We start from the raw sequence: 22,371 nt of genomic DNA on the forward strand, positions 1-22,371 counted from the left end.
ATACGCAAGTATCCATAATCGGACATGCGTAAATCCTGGCTTGGACGATACCAAAATAATTACCGGCCAGCCAAGGCGGAACAGTGGGATAAAATCGAAAGTCTAAAATAGCCCTTTAGTTGTCACGCAGGGCAGAAATGCTACGCAGTAGAGGGTACATATCACATGCACAGAGCTGAAAACTAAAACAGAACGAGTTCTCTATTGACGTTTTGCATCTAATTATAAACTGCCCCGAACAGAGACCTAAATTAAGGGGAATTGATAGACCATAAAAGGTTTGAAATTCTAGCTTAAATGCGCTCACACGAGGCCTTTTCAGAAATAAGCGTCACTCACACCCACGGTCCGTCCCCTGCCCGTGGGGATATGTCGCTAGTGGGAGTAAAACCCCGGAAGAGAACAGAGCAGTTTAACTGCCCATGCCATTTTTTCCGCTTTCAGTACAGTCTGGGCAGTTGACCAGCCTGTTATAATTAATTAATGACGAACTTCCGTTTATTTTCTCCATGGATTAATCTCGCCGTTTTCCCGAACGCTGAACGCTAACAAGATTTTATGAGATTTCTGCCGGGAAAGAGTGACTGATTTGGACAGCGGTGACGTTATTGTTACGAGGGAGGGAACGGTCGGGAAAGAGTTTCATGTTAACACCGGTAATAGGCGATTTGCATGATGGCATCATTTGACTACAACTACCAGAATCCTTCGCTTTTTCTTTTTATCATTCTAATTAGAACAATTGTTTTTCAAACCCCACTGCGGTTTCAAAATTTGAATAATAAAAGAAAAGCGAAATGAATTCTGGTAGTTGTAGTCAAATGACGACATCGTGCAAATGTGCTATTGTCATAATTTTTTTTCATGTTTTTTTTTTATTTTATTTTATTTTATCGTAAGCCCCAGCTGATGTGCTGTTTGTGACTGTGACTAATCGCATTCACAATATTTTCACGCTAAGAAATTTTTTTAGGGTTTTTTTTAATACCACTTTAAACTTTTCAGCCGAATGTTTCGAAAGCGAACTGAAAAAAGTGCTATAATAAGTTCCGTAGCCACCACCAACTTCTGCTCGGCATCTAGCGTTTCAAAATTAAGCATATCGGAAGCTCGAAGGTCAAATTAAATTAATTAATCACAGCAGAAACCCGAAACAAGTTGTACTGACATTCCAGCTATAAAAGATTGAGTAATTCTGCTGAGTAAATTGGGCTTCCCAAGCCCTTTCATCAAATACTTTACTCGCCCCCACGATAGGTCCTTCGCTCGAAGGGGCCTTTATTTTGCCAGTTGGAACAAAAACCTGAGAATTACGAGGAAAGAATGTTTGTATTCATTTGCTATTCTTTTTCTTCCGATACAGTCTGGAAAGTCGACCAGATAACGACGAGTTTCCGTTTATTTTGTCGTTGGATTTTACCCAAGTTTTTTCCCAGGGAAACTAACAAAATTAGCGATTCCGACCGATTTCCCGCGCAGTGACGCACAATTATTCGAGGGGAGGGATTGGTAGGAAGAATTAGAAACACCGTCAAATTTTAGAAACTGTTCACCCACGCTTATGCCACCGCGATTGACCTTGTTAGATGTGATCCTGAGTATTTGAAATTTCTAAGCTTCTTTGTTTTTCAAAATTTTTCCAGCTTCAAAGAAAATAAAATTTCTTTCTTATTGTTTATAGGCGATTGCCGAATACAGCATTGAAAAAAACGAGCGGGAATGCCTGGGAACACAGCCTGCGAATACAGCCGCCTCTCATCCTCATTCGCTCGCTCTCACTGACTCTGTCTAGCGGGAGCGAATGAGAGGCGGCTGTATTAGCTTGTATTCGCAGGTTACTGGGAACAAAGAGGGAAACAGTACCGAAGAATCAAGAGAAAATAAGACTTGGAGAGTCCCTCTCTGTCCCCATATTTCTCGTGGAAGAATTAAATAATCTCTCCGCCAAAAATTAATTTTTTATTTCCATAAGTCGTTTTCCGCGTATTTTACAGTAGGTTTCTCGAAACTCCCGATTTCTCAAAGCAGTTTTCGCTTTCCCTCAGGGAGGTTCGAGAAATCATGATTCTGCCCTCCGGTTGGAAAATAATTTTATCTCGAGGGTGTCAGTTCCCGACCGTTACAACGTTATAAAATCGAACATTTGATTGCATGTCTTGCACAAAGTTCCATTATTCAGATGCTTGCATAGGGAGCTCGATGCTATGCAAAGATCCTCTCTTTTGGAACTCTTTTTCCTTCTCATTTCATATAAGGTTACCAGCTAACCTTTCGGTAACCATTTAAGTCCCGTGATTAAAATGAAAATTCTCATAAATCGTCTCCATGGCCATACATTTCAATCAAAGTGTGACTTAGGAGAATTACTTCTTCTGATTCAAGACGATTCTCAATGTTGATCATTTGTTAAATTTTCATGACAGGGGTAATAGAGCAAGAATTGATTTTACAAGGAAAAATTTTAATTCGATTTCTCCTGGGACTTAAAGGGTTAACAAGAACATCGGATCTTCTTGTCTAAAGAGACGAATCTCAGATCATTTTCGTTTGTGCCTTTCAATGTATTATTCTTTAATTTATGCAGAAGGAATGGTTCTTTCTCGTTTTCTGCTTTCTCATCGATTGTGACCCCGTAACTAGGCCAATTGTTTTCCTTTAATTTCGGTTTGTTGACATTTTCCGTTAATAAAGACAAGTGGTAATTACCGGAACAGGGCGTTTAATTCATGTCGCAACCTGCAACCGATAAATCACGAGATTTAGAGACAACACTGTTAGCTTATAAGCCATATTAGGCGAAACTTTAGCTTACGGGAAAAAGTTTGAAAAGATTCCCGCACGTGCTGTAAGTTTCGTTCTACTTATTCGTTCTTTTTTTATTTTGATATTTTCTATTTTTGATTTTTTTTTTCTATTCTTAGTTGAGCTAGAAGGGGAGTGCTTCTAAGTATGTTCTCCGGTCCGGAACCCTATTGTCCATAAAAGGAATCTCGGTAGTGTCCTGAAATTGGAAACTGTCCCAGTGACCACACAATCATCACCTATTGCGTTAGTATAAATACCATATATATAGTTACAGTTTGGGGGCAGTTCCTTAGAAACTGGACAGCAAGACAGTTTTAAAATCAATTTACAAAAGCAATCTTCCCAAACTTGGACATTTTACAGTGATCGCTGCCTCGTTATAAATCACAAGTTAGATACTGTCCCATCAGAGAATCAAAGCCGTTTTATTTCGCCAAGATATCGCCGCCGTTCAACATGGCAACAGCGATTTTTAAACTGTTACTGTTAGGTTTTATCAGCCAAGAATATGTGTACGGTGCACTTCGATCGATCGGACAAGGTCAGAGGTACCCAAACGCGAACGAGATCGATACATGTGGAAACATCAGAGATGTCATTAGAAGAAACTCTGCTCGTTTTAGAAAAATCCTTGTGAGGAATACGAACAGCGAGGTCGTCTTTTCCAATGACGATTGTCGACGAATGACTGCTCGGGCAAAGAGCAAATTGGATGTGCTGGGCTCTAGGGTGAGAAAACAGTGGAGCAATGTAAAACTGAAGGTGTTACTCGCTTGGACGGATCAAATAATGGCTCAAGCTCCGATATCGCTTCATTACGAAGGTTAGTAAAAAAAAAAAGCCCTGATTCATTCATTTATAAAAGTTGCTGTCGGGTTTATCATTAACTTGAACTGTTAAATCGCTAATTAACAATTAATTCGCTTAGTACAGCATACCGTTTTTTAAATCCGCATTTTTTATTATATTGGGTGTGAATTTTATCTTTTGTTCCTGTGGTTATAAAACTAATTGTACCCAGAAGCAATGGAAAGTTTTCAGTTTTGGAAAGTTTTCAGTTTCATGGCATTTCACAACTTCCCGAAAGCTAGGGTCAACGAGTTATGAAATGTGCCAACTTGCAGTTTTGACGAAAGAAAGATGTCATATCTAATCAGGATTATGCAACTTGACCTAAAGATTTTATCAACAACGCGCTGTAAAAAGGCACGGAGTTTAGATCAGCCAGTTAGATTCTCTTGCTCAATGAATTATCTTGCTGTTTTATGAACAGAAAATGAATTTTCCTCCGGCTTTACACCTTTCAAAACGGCCACGATCAAGTTCTAATTTCTCCTGTCAAACCAAAGGATTATGGAGAGAAAGTCATTGTCTCGATCTAAAAACCAAAATCTCACAAATGACACTTCCTATAAACACATAAAGAAATATAATAGCAAGTGGTACGGGGAATAAATAGTTTGAAGTTCGAACTGATATTTTCTTTAAAAACCTGTGACAACTCGTGTTTGACCTTAAAATAAATTGGGTTATTTGAAATCAAAACCTTCCGGAACCGCTTTGTTTTCTCACAAATTTACAATAACATACGTGAAAATATGAAGTTTCATTTTTTTCGATCTAATTTTGCGTGTGTTAGGCCTCTTGAACATCTTTTGAAAAGTATGTGGTTGCGAGAAGCGGGATTTAATGGCCTTGAGAGGCGCCCGAGATTCAAGTTTAGCAATCTTCTTTCTTTGGGCTCTTCACGCAACAGGAATGATTGCGTGACAAGCCAAAGTCTACGTTTACGCAAAGCCTACGCAAAACTCTTCTGCGTCTTGGAGATTTTTGATTGACTTACAGTCCCTTGTTGAAATTTCGTTTCTAATCCCTTGCGTATTTTGTTTTACCACTTCTTGTGACAACTTAGCCGCGGAAAAACGCACAACAATTGTTTGCGTCAAACAAAATTACAAGTTTTTTGGTCGTAAAACGGTGTTAAAATAAGACTGTCACGCAACTCAGTTACCTCACCCGTTCCGTGACAAGCCAATAACGATTGCGTGACTATTGAATAGGGACCCACAATGGCGTGAATGAAATAGTGCGTTAAGTCACGCTCTGAATAACGTCATAAAGATACAAGTGAGTTAATATTGTTATAATATAATCTCTAACACTACTATAGCAACTCGTTTTATAACTGATTATTGACGGTTTGTCTTCCAGGACGCGCTCTTCGTCTCCAGACTTCTGACGGTGACAGAAGAAAGCTCTCCACCCTAGCAGGCCTGGCTGTACAGTCTGGATTTGACTGGGTTTATTATGCAACAAGTTCATATATCCATGCGAGTGTCATTCGAGATGGTGAGTTACAATATATGGTAAACTCACTAACCCTGGATTCCTGAAAGCAGGGAGGTCGTTGTCCTCGTGTTAAGGAGCCCATGGGATGTTTTAACCCCTGGGATGTTCACTCCCAGCTTTCTTTCACAAGTTTATCTTCGAAGCCGAAATACTATTTGAACAGCGGAATTTCCTATACAGTCGAGGGAATAAGTCAGTGCCAGTTTTGGCAAATCTTCGTTGAAGCACTCGTAGAATTTCCGAATTATTTTATCCAATCAAAAACTAGCGCGAGCGCTCACGAATACTCCGAAAGCCGTCGCGCGTATAAATACGTCATGTTGCTTAGCACCTTGTGGGACCAAAACCGCAGGCTCAGTCATTTCTCGCAGAAGTGATGTCGCCATCAACTGGCACTTGTTCCCCTGACTGTTTAGGCATCACAGATATTGAAATTCTTTGTCAGGCCGTGCACACGGGAAGCAAGTTAAAATTCAACATAAAGCTTCTCGCTCGTGTACAATAATTAGCTGTTGAACGAGCTTCTAGCTTACAAGACGTTTAATATGTCGGAAAATATCCCAACGATTGATTGACTGACTAACTGACTGACTGACTGACTGACTGACTGACTGACTGACTGACTGATTGATTGATTGATTGATTGATTGATTGATTGATTGATTGATTGATTGATTGATTGATTGATGGACTGATAGCCTTAAAAGTCATTTTCTCATCCCTCTTCACGCTCGGCCACCTTATAATCTGATTAATGACTTCGCAGTAGCCTGGGATAGCAGTATTAACATTTTCCCCTTTTTTCCCAGTTTGTCAAACATCAGTGGATTTGGCTTTCATACTGGACAGTTCGGGTAGTGTGGGAAGCTACAACTTTGGCCAAGTGAAGAACTTTGTCAAGAATGTTGTGGACTTCTTCAATATCGGTTCATCCGGGACACACGTAGCTGTTGTGACGTATTCAACGTATTCGAAGCTTGAGTTTAATTTGAAAGCGTATTACACGAAGTCATCAATCAAGACTGCAGTGGGGAACATAAGATATCGAGGGGGCTGGACCTACACGGCAGATGCTTTGGATTTTGTGCGCAGGAACATTTTCAGTACATCTCAAGTGAGTTGTGAACTTCTAAGGTCGATTAGTCAAGTAGGCCACTGAGTCGAGTGCGAACAACATTGATTTACCAATAATACTGTCAACATCAAAAATACAGTGGGACGGACCATTATTTTCTTGGGGGGAGATTTTTTTTTTTTTTTTTTAATCCCCCCCCCCCCCCCAAATTTCGACAAAAAATATGTGAAATTTCTATTATGAACGCTTTTTTCCTTCACGCTTAATTTCGAGGGGGAGGAGGGGACAAGGGGTTCAAAAAACTTTTCGTTTCAAATCTGTTCAGGCCTATATTATACACATACAAGAATACCTGATAGTGAAAATCTCTAAACAGAAGATATAAAAAACAAAAAAGCAAATAAGGTCGTCCAGTGAACATGAAAAGTCTCCGAAGATGCTGAAACGATGTTCAATGCAAAAACAAGTTCTACAATAAGGGCACTTTGACGCTCGTGGTAAAATCGAGCTACTTGTCACAAAACTCATCAAATGCTTTATTTGTTTTTTTGTGAAGTCACATTTTCATTTTTAAAGGAACTTTATCAAGGGGATTTCACACATTTTTGGTCTTAACTGTTCTAAAATTAGTGGTAGGCAAATTATGAAATATAAAAAAGGCATTGTTCGTTGAACATCTAAAGGAAGATATAACAGCCTTAAGCGGGTTTTGAATACGCGCCGAAACGACTTGAAAAAGTAAGCCTTACTTTTTCAAGTTGCAATCCGTTTCCATCCGAGCCAACCGCAGCTAAAGATGCTCGTTAACAGTTTAAGTGCTCACATATAGCAAAAATGGACTAATATTTTTAGGTTTCCTATGATACAAATATAAATTTTTTGCTGTCATGGTATTTAGTAACAAAAAATGAGCAAAAATCTGGTAAAATTCGTGACATAGTCCCTTTAACAATGATTTTTTTCTATCGAAGGGTATGCGACCAGATCAAGGAATTCCCAAGGTTACCGTGTTACTGACTGATGGTTACTCCAATGGGCGCGCTGTGGCCGGTCCCGCCAAACAGCTCCGCAACTTAGGTGTCAATATCTTCTCTATTGGTGTTGGGCATTATGTGAACCCTGCAGAGCTGAATACAATAGCCACAGATCCTGATAAAACACATGTGTTTCGAATGAGCAGTTTTAACGACCTGGCTGGCTGGGTGGACAAGCTTAGTGCAGTGTCGTGTGATGGTAAGTGATGCATTTTAAATTTAGCACGCCTTAAAGGCGGGGACGTTCACGCGAAAGCCGTCTCAATTTTCCACCGTTTAAAGGTGTCACGGGGATTTAATGCATTCGAATATCTTGTTAGCGTTTCAAGCAATCCAAAAACTCTCTACTCGTATTCACAAGTCTATGTTTGCGGTGTTTTGTAAATTTTTATTGAAGGAAGAAGGGGCATAATAATTTTGGGAGGAGATACTTTTTCTCAAAGAAATAGTAAAATTTAGAGAAATAAGAAATATTGGAGATTTAATGTGATTTTAAAATTAGAATTTGAAGTTTAAAATTGGTAGACGGACACAAGTTAGTCCCCCTGACAACCTGGAGTGCTCTTGCGTGGGGGTCAACTGTCTGGTGGTGTTTCAAAAACAATTTTCTTTGCTCCTTTCCTTTCTTTAAACCTCCTAAAATTTCACTCAAGTTCACATTTACCGCCGCCTTAAATGTTAAGATACTTCGTTAGGAATTCTTCTCTATCTTTCCCCCAATCTTAACTTTTTTCCTTATTGGTCTATTGCTACCCCTTTTTTCTTTTCCTACCTGAGAAAACTAGTCTTCAGCTTCTGACGTTTCTGTTGATTTCAATGTTATTTCAGTAAATGATTTGAAGGAACTACGTCACAGATGTTACCCATTTTTGCCAATTTCGGGCAAAGGTTTCATGTTAGAGCAGTTTTCACTTGAGTGTGAAAGTAATTCGTTTTTTTTTTTTTGTTGTTTGTTAAACCCCCCTTTTTTCATTCAAAAAAAAAAAAAAAAAAACCCCCCTTCCCCCCCCGTTTTTTTTTTTTTTTGCAAGATTTTTTGTTTTTTTACACACACTATCGTTCGCAATTAGTCACAATCTTTCGAATTCTTGATCATGCCCTGTTCCACTTTGGGTTGAAACTACCTCCTGGGTGTTTATCTACCTCGGTAAACTTTGAAGCTTCCTTGGATTTAAACTGGAAATTTCATACGTTCTTTGGCTAGTTTAGACTGTATTCACAAATGGCTGTCCGTGGTTTTCAACGCCTTTAGGAATCAAAATAATTCGTACATAAACTTAAATCAATTTCTGCAGCAGCAACAACAACAACAACAAAATAAACAAGCAAAACTCATCCGTCGCTTTCAACATCCGGAATAGAAAACTGATAAAGAGCATGAACTTCAAGAAACACTCCACCGGCGTTTCACGTGCATTGTAGATTTTGGTACATTTCGTTGCCGTCCTCTTCAAAATCGCAACACTAACTGACTAAATTCTGGTTAATTTTTTTTTTTTCAGAAAAGCCGAGCCGCGATGATTCATTTTGAGCTACAAAAGTGCCCTAACCCAAATGTAGCAAACTCGTATTCTATCTAAAAGACAATTTTGATCCAGATACTTCTAAATCGCAAATTCACTTACAAGGCATCATTAAAGGTGTTTTTGTTTCTTTAGCTCCCTGTGTTTTATCTCTACCTACCCTATCATAATTTTCTTTTTAATTAATATCTCAGGCACTAATTTTATCCTTGTCCTGTTTATTTCAGAGGGTGCCTCGATCTCTTCCTGTGACGATACGATCACAACTGTTGAGAGCGACACGTTTAAATATTTCAGGACACAGTTTACTACCGTGGCGAATAACAGAATATCTGTTGAAGTTAGGGACATCGAAGGTGAGCTACTTAAAAAGCACGTGTGTCAAGCTCAAACTTTCTAACTAGGTCGTTTAGTAGTAACAATATCACTAAATGCGGTCAACACCAAATCCTTCTTAATTAAATTGTTTCAATAGTTTTTTTTTTCAAACCATACAAAACATGTTCAATCAGCTCTGTTGCAATCTCTTTAGCAATTTTCACCAGACATTGGTCTCAAGTTGAAGTCTGATATATCGTGCAGTATCTCCTAGGGAAATCGATATTTCCATTTCAACGATGTAAAAACCCTGAAAATCCGTAAAACTTGAATTTTGGACAAACCAGATTTGCTTTAAAAAGCTGATACCAATATCCTAGTAAACTATTCTTATTTGGACATTAAATATACAAGAATGAAAAATGATGAATGTTTGATTCCGAATTTAGGGCATTAACATTTCAAACCGTAGATTTTACGTAATAAAAATAAAAATGGTTTTATCATGGTTAGACTTGGAAATATTTTCCCATAATTTTCCAGGAATCTCACATCTCTATGCATCGCTAACCAGCACCAACCCAGGCCCCATGGATCCGGCCTCGTCCAAAAACGAAAGCAACGTCTCTCCTCGCGCCATTTCTCTCTCGCTGTCGACATCAAACAAGGTAAGATTATAATAAAAATAATAATTTCTCATTTGGAGTTACTGAAACGATGGAGGTCCTTTTAATGTATTTTTACGAAACTCAAAATAAAACTTCTCGTTTACCTATGTTCAAAAATTATTTTTAGAGCTATTTTGTAGAGCAGTAGTAAAGAAACTAGCAGGAGGCTGACCAATTGGCTGTTTACAAATTTTGGCTAAAGTGTTGAACATTTGGAAATAATTTAATTACCTCGACGACTCGTAATCTCAGCTTCAGTGAAAGGAAGGTGAAATGTTAAAAATCAGTATACTCTACTCGATGCTGTGTTAACCCAAATGATTTTTTTCCGGATAAGAAAATGGTAAAATTAATTTGTGTTTTAAAATTACCAACATTTGTATTTGTTTATAGATCGTGTATGTAGCTGTCCAAGGTCAACAGCAAAGCAATAAATTCAAGCTGTCCATGTGGGATGCTCTCTTTTCACAAGACACTTATGTGACCAGTGTCAAGGAGGAACAAACTGCGCCTGTCACTGTGCTGGATAAAGATCTCACGCCATACTCATACACGTATGTATACTCAATACTGTCACGTCACTGAGAAGCACTAAGCGCGCGTTGCCACGCTTTTGTTTGCACTTGTTACTAAGTCTCTTTAATGTGTTTCTGAAAGAATTTGATTTTAACCGCGATAATAGCAGTTGATATATTTAGAAAACTAAAACATTTCAAGCTGACACAAACCCATGTGTATTCGACTCTATATAGACCAAGTCCAATATTTTTTAGTCACGTTTTTCTTTCTTTTACTCCTCTTTCTCACCTGACCCTAACCCTAACCCTCCCTCTTTTCCCCATTTCTTCCTCCCTCCTCCTCGCTCCCTCCCTCTTTCCCCCTCTCTCCCTCTCTCCCTACCCCCCATCCATCCATCCCCCCCCTTCCCTTTCCTCCCTTAGCTCTCTCCCTTCCGCCCACCCTTCTTGCTTTCGTCTCTCTCTCGGCCCATCGCCGTCCATACACTTAAATAATTTCTTAAAACCTCATAAGAAAAAGCAAACGTGGAAGAAAATCTCGCTTCTTAGCCAAGCAATACCTTACTTAGCGAACACTTTATCCATTCCTAGAACATCGTAGATAAACTTGTCTATCAATAAGTAAAATATTAATGAATACTATTGAAACATCTTCTTCTTATTCAGGCTCAAGTACAGCATTGTTGAAGGGAACGATCAAGGAAGTTTTACAATCAACCAAGACACAGGGCTCATTCAAACAACAAGGAAATTGGACCGAGAGTCACGTGACTCATATCGCTTGACTGTCCTTGGTCAAAACGTAAAGAACAGATGTCACAAAGGCCGCGCGGTCGTCCTGGTCAACGTGGAAGATATTAATGACAATTCACCTGTCTTTGCGCAGGCTCAGTATAGCGCTACCGTACTCGAAGAAAAACCCGCCAATACGCTTGTTGCTATGGTTACGGCCACTGACAAAGATACTGGAACTAACGGGCAATTGAGTTACAGCATTACGTCAGGAAATGATGATAACAAATTCACGATTGACAATAACGGAGAAGTAAGGACAACTCAAGTGTTAAACTATGAAAGCAAAAATAGCTATACACTTGGAATTAAAGTTCAAGATGGCGGACAGCCTAGCAGAAGCGACACTACAACCCTTACAATTATTGTACAAGATGTGAATGAGCCTCCGTATTTTGTGAAAAGCTGCGCTCGAAATAACACTTGTAAATTCTCGGTGAAGGAAAATAACAACCTAAACGCTCAGCTTGGTGTGGTTCAAGCCAAAGATCCCGACACGAGTTGCAGCTCTTTAACTTACAAGATTATCACAGAACAGTCGCAAAACTCGAAAATTTTCGCCATCAGTAACAGTGGGCAGATCACAGTTCTTTCAAAACTGGATCGCGAGTTCAAATCGCACTACAGTGCCGTGATTACTGTGCAAGACTGCGGGACGCCTGCACTGAAAGTTTCAACGCGAATTCAAGTCGAAGTTCTTGATGAAAATGATATGAGTCCAAGGTTCACGCTCAAGTCATACAAGGCTTCTGTGCACGAAAATGTTGCTCTAGGTAGCACTGTCTTGCAAGTTTCGGCCTCTGGTGAGTCTCTTGTTTACACAGTCTTATTTGTTTGCTTTTTGTTCGTATGTTTGTTTGTTTTTGTTATGTGTCGCGCTGGACTCCGGATCGAGCGGTCCGAGTTCGAGCCCTGGCCGGGGTCTTTTTTTAAAGGAGACACTTTACTCTCACAGTGCCTCTCTCCACCCAAGTTTATGAATGAGTACTGTCAAATTTAATGCTGGGGGATAACCCTAGGATGGACTAGCATTCCATCAAGGGGGAATAGAAACACCAACGTCGCTTTATGCTACGGAAAATTGAGGTAACGGCCGGGCTCTATTTCCCAGGCAATTTTGGGGATGTCAAGCAAAATTTTACTAACAAACGTCTGTAATGCCGTCGCAAATAAAACATTACGAATTCATGTTCTGTTGAATGTTTCTTTCAGATGCGGACGCAGGGACAAATTCTGAGCTGACGTACAGTTTAATCAGTCCTGGCGACAAGGACGCATTCACAATCGATCCAAAGACCGGGACCATCTCCAGTAAAAAGTTGTTTGACAGAGAGACCAAAGCATCGTACACTCTGACTGTGCGCGCAAGGGATCATGGGCAGACCCCGCTAGAGGACACTGCGACGGTGGACATTACAATCTTAGATGTCAACGATAACAACCCGGAGATCAAGAACTTACCGGCAACACAAAACGTGCCTGAAGATAAGAACATTGGGGAAACTTTATTTGTTGTTAGTGCGTCCGATAAGGACACAGGTCAGTAAGCAATACTTCAAAGGAGCTATGTAACGGGGATTTTGCAGATTTCTGGACTTAACTGCTCTGAAATTAGTGGTAGGCAACCTAACCTATGAAAACATTATCTTTGAACATCTAAAGGAAGTTATAACCTTAATTTGTGGATAGAAATCAAGCTCTGGCTGTAAAAATATCGATTTTTTTTGAAGACGCACGGAAACAATTTGACAAAGTAAGCCATACTTTTTCAAGTTGCAATCCGTTTTCATCCGAGCCATCCGCAGCCAAAGATGCTCGTTAACAGTTTCAGTGCTCTAATATAGCAATTTGTAATAAAAATGGACTATTATTTTCTAGGTTTCCTGCGACACAAATATAAATTTTGGCTGGTCAAAAATCTGTTAAAATTCGTGACATAGTCCTTTGAATGTGTAATATGGAACTAAGGTGCTTTTAAAAGTACTTCAAATTAATTTATTTGTTGCTGTTTTTTGTCATGAAATAAGTTCTCCATTAGGAATCCTACTCAGACGCTCCTTGTGCACGAGGGAGGATTGAGTGAGGGAGGGAGAACAGACTCGTGTTGATCATGAGCCCAACGAAAATCTGCCTAAAGAGCAAGTCTTCCACTACTGCTGATCAAGAAATCAACGGCTTTATTACGCAACCCCATCTTAGACTAAAAGGTCCAAATGGGAAACCCATCACTGACTGAAAGGTCAAAAGTGGGACCCCATCCAGCGGCCCATACCCATATAGCGTGTAAAAGTTAGTACTCCCCTCGAGGGGTAAAATTTGATAACGTTCAAAGAGATCCATTTTGTGTCTTTCAGGTGTCAACGCTGCTCTGCGATTTTACATTGACTCAGGAAATGAGCAAAATTCGTTCAATCTCGAGGCAAAAACGGGCGCGTTAACACTTGCCCGTAAATTGGACTACGAAACAAGGTAAGGACATGGCCATAAACAACAAAAAGAAACCCGAATATTTACTCTTCCCACACGATTCATAGGATATAAATCAAGGCCTAACATGCAAAAAAACATCGATCAATTATTATTACAGCAATATGCCATTGGACAATACGCAAAATGTGACACAGTTTAGGAGCCCGAATTGACCGGTTTAGAACACAGCGAAAACAAATTAATGTGTATGCGCGCGAACGAGAGTTAAACCGGACGAAGCACAATGACGAAATTTTAGACAAAAAAGACGAAAAAATCGTTAAATACAAGGAAATAAAGCAGTTGATTAGTAAATTACTTATCTGATGATTGAACAGTCAGTTCAAAGGTAAACGCACATCTTTTTTTTTTCAAAAACTACGCAACTCGTAAAATGTCCGTGTTTATTTTTTGCTAATAATAATTAATTGGCTGTATAACTTAAAATAAATGTTATGAATAAAAATACTAGTGATGTAGAGCACGCTAGTCTGACGTAATAGCACACAGCCTAAGAATATTGAATACTCGAAAATAATGTAAGCTAAATTAAAAAGAGCAAGCATTAGATCTAAACAAGCTGCATTTCATTGCTCACGTGAAACATTTGAACTTAGTCATTACCAAATCAAATAACGTGCAGTGAAAGAGCGCCTAAGGTCATGAGTTAACTCCCCTCATATTATTCTTATCTTTACAGATCGGCCTATACACTCAACATCCGGGTAACAGACAGAGGAAACCCGCCCTTGTCCTCTTTCGGGCAGCTCCAAATAAAAGTTCAAGACAAGAATGACAACGCGCCAGTGTTTAGCATGTCTTCGTACAGAGCCACAGTGCGAGAGAATACAGCAAAGGGAACGTCTTTCTTTAAGGTATACTTCATCAAAGCTCTCTTTGGCCTGAACAAACAGCGCATCTTTTCACACTCCCAATGTTTCACCGCTCAAGAGGCGTCTGCGATTTCCACATTGATGACGTAACATTACAGAAAGTACTTCTCTGATTGGTTATAATTTGCGCGCGAAAATTCATAACCGAGCAACAACCAATCAGCGGCACGGATCTATGTTCAGCTACGCCGTCAGTATGGAATTTTTCGGGTCGTATTACCGTCTTCTCTCGATCGCGAAGGTGGGGGGAGGGGAGGGGAGAGTTGAGCGAAAGAAGAGGAAGCTTGTCTACTTAAGCTAAGCGTCATCCGCATCAGTAGTGTACCAGCTTTCGTAAGTTTGTTATTCTAATGGTCCTCTAGTGTAGCAGTTGCTATTGTTTCTGGGGGCTAAGGTTATTGTTCCTGTTTTTTTGTTCTATTGTTATCTCGAAGGGTAGCGAGCCATTCATGTGAGACCTTGCGAAAGCTGCCTTTCGACCCAGTTGCATTGCCTTTTTTAAAACTTTGATGTTTCTCCGTCCGTCATTTTTAACTACACAAGGGATACTGCTAGCAGTTTCTCGATTCCCTCCACTATTCTCATTCTTCGCGTCTCTTTCGAGAAAAAAAAGCTAGGGGAAAGAGGGAAAGATGAACCGCTTGTAGGCTAAAAGGGACAATATATTGCTGACCTGTTTCATGGAGCTAGGAGGTGCTTGAAAGCCTAGGTTGGAAAAAAATCATGAAGTCTTTTAGAATTCATATCTCCCAGAATTAACTTAAAAGGTCGCTTCGACAGCTTCAAGTACAATTTACTCATTACAATTATTCTGCAATTTTGCCTACACCATAAATTATTTAACGAGGTTCTACTGGTCGGAGTGTCTGGAAAAGAAAGTGCGTTTTTTTTTCTCGAGGTTTACATAACTTTAACTAGATGGGCAATTATTTTATTTTAGGTATCAGCTACAGATTTGGATTCTGGAGCCAACGGAGAAATAACGTATTCTATCACGAAAGGCAACGATGGAGACGCTTTTGAAATCGACGGAAAGGGTAAAATAATAAGCTAATACTATGTACCCTTTCTACGTCACACTAAGCAGTGGTTTGTGATTGGAAGGTGTCTTGCAGTTTTGTTCCCATACAAGCACCAAAAGAAATTGCCAAGCGTCGCACGGAGTTCACTCAATTTTTTGCGACGATTTCGTTACCAGCAATCGCGGAGCAAATAAGAACTTAGTGTTACTTAAAACAACGATTACGAAAAAAAAAACAAAAACTAACATGAATGTCCGTTCAGGCAGAAGTCACCCCCCCCCCCCGCCCATCTTAATTGGCTGGCTAGCTCCTCTAACCCTTATGGTTATTCCAGACAGCCAGTACCTTATTACATGAAATTTTCACGACACGTAAATTTCGCGATTTTCGCGATTCTAAAAAAAATCGCGAAATTAAAGTGACACGAACAATAAGTGTCGCGAACATAACATGACGCGAAAATAAAGTGACTCACATATGTCAATAATCAACAAAGAATAAGTTTAATACCACTAAAGGAAGGCTAGCATGACCTACTAGCATGAACTGCTCTGTTGATGCTATAGCCGAGATTTAGTCTCGCCCTTGCGTTTTTGTAAATTTTGATGTCATTGTTCCTTTGATGAAGTCGTTTTATTTAATTCAAAGGCATGTTAAATAATATTGCCAAGAAAATGTAAATTGTGTCTTACTCAAAAACGCGAAATTAAAGTGATTAAAAATACAAAATTTTTCCAAAATCGCGAAATTTAAGTGTCGCGAAATATGCGCACTTTAAAATCGCGAAATTAACGTGTCGCGAAAATTTCATGTAATAAGGTACACTATTCTACAAACAAAAGGTTGTTGTTGCTGTTGTTGGCCAGAATTTTCTCTGTCCCACGCTCATATCATAACAACAGAAATTAAATCTTTTTTCAATTGTTTTCTTCTATAGGTTATCTGCTTATTAAAAACCCGCCTGACTTTGAAACCAAGAAACAGTACGACTTACTGGTAGAAGCAGCTGACAATGGAAACCCCGCACTATCAGCTACAGCGCCTGTTAAGGTTATTATTGAAGACGTGAACGACAACCGCCCCATCTTCAACCAGTCCGACTACAGCTGGACTGTCAGCGAGGGGACAGCTGTCCGCGGGAGGGTTGGTGCGGTGTACGCGACCGATAAGGACTCTGGGCCAAGAGGCAGGATTGTGTACAAAATTGAAGATGGAAATCTGGGCAGTGTGTTCACCATTGATGGAAATACCGGTAAGTACAATCTGCGTTGTTATATAGGTCTTGATATCCAGACTGGCGTTAGTGTCACGGTTTTCATTTTTCGCAGAGATATTATGCTAGATGCGACTTGATTCCAGACGTTTAAGAGCTTCATAGACTTGGTAATCGGCAAACTTTTTTTTTTTTTTTTTTTTTTTGGGGGGGGGGGGTCTTTGCTTGTAACATTGAAGGAGAGTTTGGCTTTCAAAAGCTACGAACTTCTGGGTGGCAAAAGCGCTAATGAGCCCATGCATTCTTTGTAAAAAAAAAAGTCAGTTTTTAAACCCGCGTCAAACAAAAAGTGTTTACTACATCGGGCTCGAATTTATAATCGTATCATACCCTTTCGATAGTCAGAGTTGAAACTATTGTAGCTCTAAAAGAGGGTGAAGCGCTCATGCAAATGAGACAATCAATGTAAACAAAGATTCGCCGATTGGAGAACTCCCTATCAGATTTACATGAAGTTTTTTTTTATTATTTATTTATTTATTTATTTATTTATTTTGCCACACAAACAAAAAATATAATTATGAAGAAATAGATAATACAAAATCAATATACAAGATAATAATTAATATACAAAACTACAATATAATATAAGATTAGAAACAAAATGGCGAGGGAACCTAATAAAAAACCACGGGGCTTGTAAGCTTAGGTTCCCTCACAAGAAAAACAGATGACTGGTTCAGGTACTGAAGTAATGACAAGACTTAATAGAAGACGGAGTTAAACTCGTCGCTAATGATGAGCTTTGGGAGCTGGTGCCTTAAAGGTTAGTGGGGGCCAGCTGCAAGCAGCATAAAAAGGAGGTATCCATGGCAACCCTGGCAGCGGGAACCACCCAAAACAGCAGCCACTAACCGACACCGTCACACTGAGTAAACTCAGTGGAGATACTTACCTATGGTAATACCTACTTGACACAGAAACAGACCACCGATACTGTCCGCTACCCCAGAGGGCGGGTTGGGAGGGAGCAGAAATATTTTGCGAATGATCCGATAAGATCAGCACTTTGCAAAGCAAGCAAGGCAATAATGCGAAGGCAAAGCTGATAGCAAACACAACATCGTGCGGCCCCTGAAAAGCCCCCAAGGGCCACCCCGAAGGCCACGTGCAGCAAAGGCGGAGACCGCTGGCCAGCTCCGCTCAAGTTTAACTTTGCCTAAATTATATTTAGCTACGTAAATATTTAGCCACATTTAATAGTTAATTAGTTGAAGTATTAGTTAATTAAGTTGAAGTATTGACTGAAAGAATAATCCAACCTTTTCGAACAAATGTTGCTTAAATTGAGAATACTGCATGAGTGTGGTATATAAGTACAGTGAATTTTTTTTTTCTTTTTATATATAAAGACATTGGTAAAGCTATGAAACAACTCAAGTCTTAGAAAACATTACAGGTTTTAACTTAGTCTGCGTAGCTTTTGGGCGCTTGCGCCTTTCGCATTTCCCAAATGTGCGCTCCAAAACAACACTGGCTAGTTTTAACTGGAATGATTGCTCGATACATTCACTGCTTAAATCGCAGAGGTCATGGGGACTGATACTCTTGCGGATAAAAAAATGTGAACTAACATTTTTTTCTCCTTTTCAGGCGTCATCAGTGTTTTCAAAAGCCTCGACAGGGAAAGCATGGGCAGTTATAATCTGAATGTGGAAGCTCGTGATGGTGGAAATCCGTCCAAGCATTCTCTTGTTGCCGTTAAAATAACGATTTCGGATGTGAACGACAACAAACCGCTCTTCGGCAAGCCAAGCTACAGTGCATCTATTGACGAAGACGCGGCTACCGGGAGCTCAGTGGTAAAAGTATTCGCTACAGACGCTGACATGGGAAACAATAGTGAGATAACTTATGATATCAAGACCGGTAATGAAGAAGGCATGTTTAAACTGGACGAAAAGACTGGTAAAATAACACTTAATCAGACCCTTGATCACGAGACCAAGTCTTCGTATGCCCTTGTTGTGACCGCAAGTGATCATGGGAGCCCTCCTTTGACGTCATCAGTTGATGTCATGGTGATAGTTAATGACGTCAATGACAATCCGCCCTCGTTTCCAAAGTCGCTGTATAACTGCACAGTTGCTGAGAACTTGGCCAGTGGCGTTGCTGTGTGTTACGTCACCGCTAGCGATCCAGACTCTGGTACAAACGGTCAACTGTTCTACTCCATTATATCAGGCGACACTGGGAATGCTTTTGTCATAAATACGGTGAGTTAAAAAGAAAGTACGCTACAGTTTCAGAAAAAAATCCTTAATAATTTTTCCATCCATTTTATTTGCAACCGAAATTTCATCTGATTTCATTATTCTGTCACTTTAAACAGAAATTTTTTTTAAAGAAATTATTTCCTTCGTTAGTCCACCTCTATTCGTGTCTGTTCGTTGTTCGTTTGTTCGTTATTCGTTCGTTCGTCGTTTGTTTGTTCGTTTTAAGTGTTTTGCTAGCCGTTCGGTGTTCGTCGCTCGTTGTTCGTCGCTCGTTGCTCGTCGCTCGGTGTTCGTCGGTCGTTGTTCGTCGCTCGTTGTTTGTCGCTCGTTGCTCGTCGCTCGGTGTTCGTCGCTCATTGTTCGTCGCTCGTTGTTCGTCGCTTGTTGTTCGTCGCTCGCTCGCTGCTCGTTTACTCGTTGCTTATTATTCGCAGTTCGTTGTTTGTTCTTCCTTGCTTTACATTTGTTGTTCGTTGTCCCTTATTTCTAAAGTTTAAAACTTTCCTTTCTCAGGCTACGGGTGAAATTACCACCAAGCGTACTTTAGACAGGGAGTCCATTTCAGTGTACAACCTGACGGTTAAGGCGCAGGACGGTCTGTTCAGAGCTGGCAAAGCGTCACTGAGCGCTACAACGTCTGTGTCAGTTTACATTTTGGACGAAAATGATAACGGACCGATATTCGACCAATCTGTGTACACATTTCACGTGCTAGAAAACGCAACGAAGTTACAAGAGGTTGGTGGTGTAACAGCCACAGATAAAGACGCAGGGGCTAACGGGATGGTCACTTACAGCATTTTCGCCGGAAACTCTGGCGACAGGTGAGGAGAGATTATTTAACTCTTTGATTGCCCCCATTTGCTTGATTGCTTTAGCGTACTTCGACTGCATTAAGTATAATAAATCATAGGTTTCATGTTGGAGGATTAATCTCAATTTGTGTAAAAAAAATTGAGTTAGCATTTTAGGTTACAAATGTCACGCGCATCTGTATTTTTGTTCTTGTTGGTTAATTGATTACCGGATTGATTGATTGACTGACTGACTGACTGACTGACTGACTGACTGACTGACTGACTGATTGATTGATTGATTGATTGATTGATTGATTGATTGATTAATTGATTTTTTTGTGCTAACGCGGTTATTGTGCCTCTAAGAGAATGGAAAGCCCCAATTTGTCGCTGAGGTTAAACACAGGTAGTAGACATGGTTCATCATTTGTTCTAATCTCAGTGACCCATTACAACAAACCACATAAATGTCAGTGTGACCTTGTTTAGATATCTCAGCTAAAGCAGTTTCGCAACCTAACTTAAATTATTTATTATTAAATTATTATTGTTATAAGTTAATTGTACAAAAATGAGCTGTTACTTTGCATTGCGAAGAAGCGACAGTTTTTATTCCATTTCATTTGCCACCAATCACCCCAGCTTGTCTCTTATTGTTTTTATCTTTTTCGTTCTTCCAGTTTTAAGATCGATCCCTCCACCGGTGTGATTTCAGTAAAGTCAGCACTAGACCGCGAAGCTCAGGCCCTGTTCTCGCTTACAGTGGTAGCAAAGGACTCTGGGACGCCGTCGCTGTCAGCTAGCGCCGTTGTCAACGTGATAATCGATGACGTCAATGATAACGGGCCCGTGTTCAGTCAGCAGACATTCTATGGCAGCATAAGAGAGGATGCCTCACGTGGTTCTACAGTCCTTAAGGTTAGCGGTTACTATAAATCAGTATGTTTAAAATGACTGCAAATCCAATGGCTATATAAGGCAAGAAGTGAATGGAAGATATCAATGGTCTGGCAACTTAAACCTGTAGCGTGTGACCATTCAAATGAAAACTATTGAGCAGTACTTTCATGTGGTACTATTTATTATGCTGTACAAGGTGTTTCTAACTTAAAAGTCTGTGGATGAAACCCCAGTGTGTCGCCATTTGGGGTAAATGAAAGCTATTGAGCGGTACTTTCACGTGGTGCTGTCTATTATGCTGTACAATGTCTTCCTTTTAGTTTCTGGTCGAAACCCTAGTGTGCGACCATTCAAGTAAAAGCTATTAGGCAGTAATTTTTGTGCATGTGGCTCTCTTCACTTTGTTGTACACGATGGTCTTTCCTATAAGACCTTGGATAAAACCCCAGTACATGTCCATTCAAATGAAAGCTATTGCGCAGTACTTTCACGTGGTACTGTTTATTATGCTGTAAAAGGCGGTTCAAACATAATTTTGACGGGTGCTGTGAGTATAGCCTAGCTTTAGACTGATAAATATTATAAGCGTAATTTCTGTTGTAGGTGGAGGCAACGGATGAAGATGAAGGAACTAATGGCCGACTACAGTTCGATCTCCAAGGAAACGGCAGAGATAATTTCACCATCGATTCGCGCGGTTTTATCCACACTGCCACGCCCCTGGACTACGAAACAACCAGCTCTTACATGCTCACTGTCACTGCCAAAGATGGCGGATCACCTCCGAACTCAGCATCTGCGCAAGTTAACATCTCTATTGTGAACGTTGATGACAATGTTCCAGTTTTTCAGACCGGATTGCAAGTGTCGAAGATTCGCGAAGACGTTGCCATAGGAACCCGAGTTGTCCGTCTGAACGCGACAGACGCCGACGGAAACGATCTTTTATTTCACATTCTGAGCGGAAATACCGGTGGCGCGTTTGAAATTCATAATGCCAGTGGACTGATAACTGTGGCGGCAAAGCTTGATCGTGAAACAACGGAAAAGTACATCTTGGCCGTGAAAGCTACAGACACTGGCGGAAAATCTGTTACCCACAATGCAACTATTCAGGTGATTGACGTGAACGACAACGCTCCGATATTTGCAAAAGCCAGCTATCCCAAAGACATCATGGAAAATCTTCCCTCAGGTATGATGTTTTTTCGGGCCGTTTTACTGTAACAGGGATAAAGGCAGCCCCAGGAAAGAGATTCAGCCAAGCAGTTCCAAATACGATTAGTCGAACTTATAGAGCGGTTTTCACTTGAGTGTCGAAAGTAATTTGCGTTTGCTTTGGTTTTGCTTTACTACGCTTAGTGATTGGTTAAAAAATCTTGCGCCTTTTTCTTAGCCAATCAGAACTAAAACCAAGACCAATCGTGTCTCACTTGCGCACGTTTTCCCGCGCTTCGCATCAGCTACATGTATCTGGTTCGAGTTTTTATTGGTTTACAGGATTGTCGGTTTGCTTCGTGATGTGCCTGAGTAATTACTTTGGTTTTGTTTTTACAATACTCAGTTGAAAACTGCTCTATACCGCTCACAACAAGTTAAACCAAATTGATTTAGGGGGAGGGGGTGAGGTATTGGTAAAATGTTAGGAGATGGATGAATGTCAGGGGTGAAATACATAAACCTCATTACACCAGGTACATCGAGTTCTATTAAAAAAGA

At 40.1% G+C, this 22,371-nt stretch overlaps 1 protein-coding gene across 1 annotated transcript in view; it reads left to right on the forward strand.

Moving 5' to 3' along the window:
- The first annotated feature begins 3,107 nt into the window (after positions 1-3,107).
- The window catches only part of LOC144628271 (protocadherin Fat 4-like), a 40,061-nt gene continuing 20,797 nt past the window's right edge, over positions 3,108-22,371 (forward strand). The window contains exons 1-17 of the mRNA XM_078486342.1: positions 3,108-3,628; positions 5,017-5,154; positions 5,964-6,268; positions 7,201-7,462; positions 9,014-9,142; positions 9,648-9,772; positions 10,166-10,326; positions 10,957-11,885; positions 12,295-12,621; positions 13,437-13,551; positions 14,252-14,426; positions 15,385-15,481; positions 16,404-16,718; positions 18,333-18,955; positions 19,469-19,779; positions 20,433-20,670; positions 21,256-21,847. Coding sequence (XP_078342468.1) covers positions 3,262-3,628; positions 5,017-5,154; positions 5,964-6,268; positions 7,201-7,462; positions 9,014-9,142; positions 9,648-9,772; positions 10,166-10,326; positions 10,957-11,885; positions 12,295-12,621; positions 13,437-13,551; positions 14,252-14,426; positions 15,385-15,481; positions 16,404-16,718; positions 18,333-18,955; positions 19,469-19,779; positions 20,433-20,670; positions 21,256-21,847 — 5,209 coding nt within the window. The 5' untranslated portion in view covers positions 3,108-3,261. The remainder of the gene's footprint in view (positions 3,629-5,016; positions 5,155-5,963; positions 6,269-7,200; positions 7,463-9,013; positions 9,143-9,647; positions 9,773-10,165; positions 10,327-10,956; positions 11,886-12,294; positions 12,622-13,436; positions 13,552-14,251; positions 14,427-15,384; positions 15,482-16,403; positions 16,719-18,332; positions 18,956-19,468; positions 19,780-20,432; positions 20,671-21,255; positions 21,848-22,371) is intronic.

The sequence above is a fragment of the Oculina patagonica genome, chromosome 10 (assembly GCF_052425735.1).
Source record: "Oculina patagonica isolate OP01 chromosome 10, crgOcupat, whole genome shotgun sequence".
Classification (NCBI taxonomy): Eukaryota; Metazoa; Cnidaria; class Anthozoa; order Scleractinia; family Oculinidae; genus Oculina; species Oculina patagonica.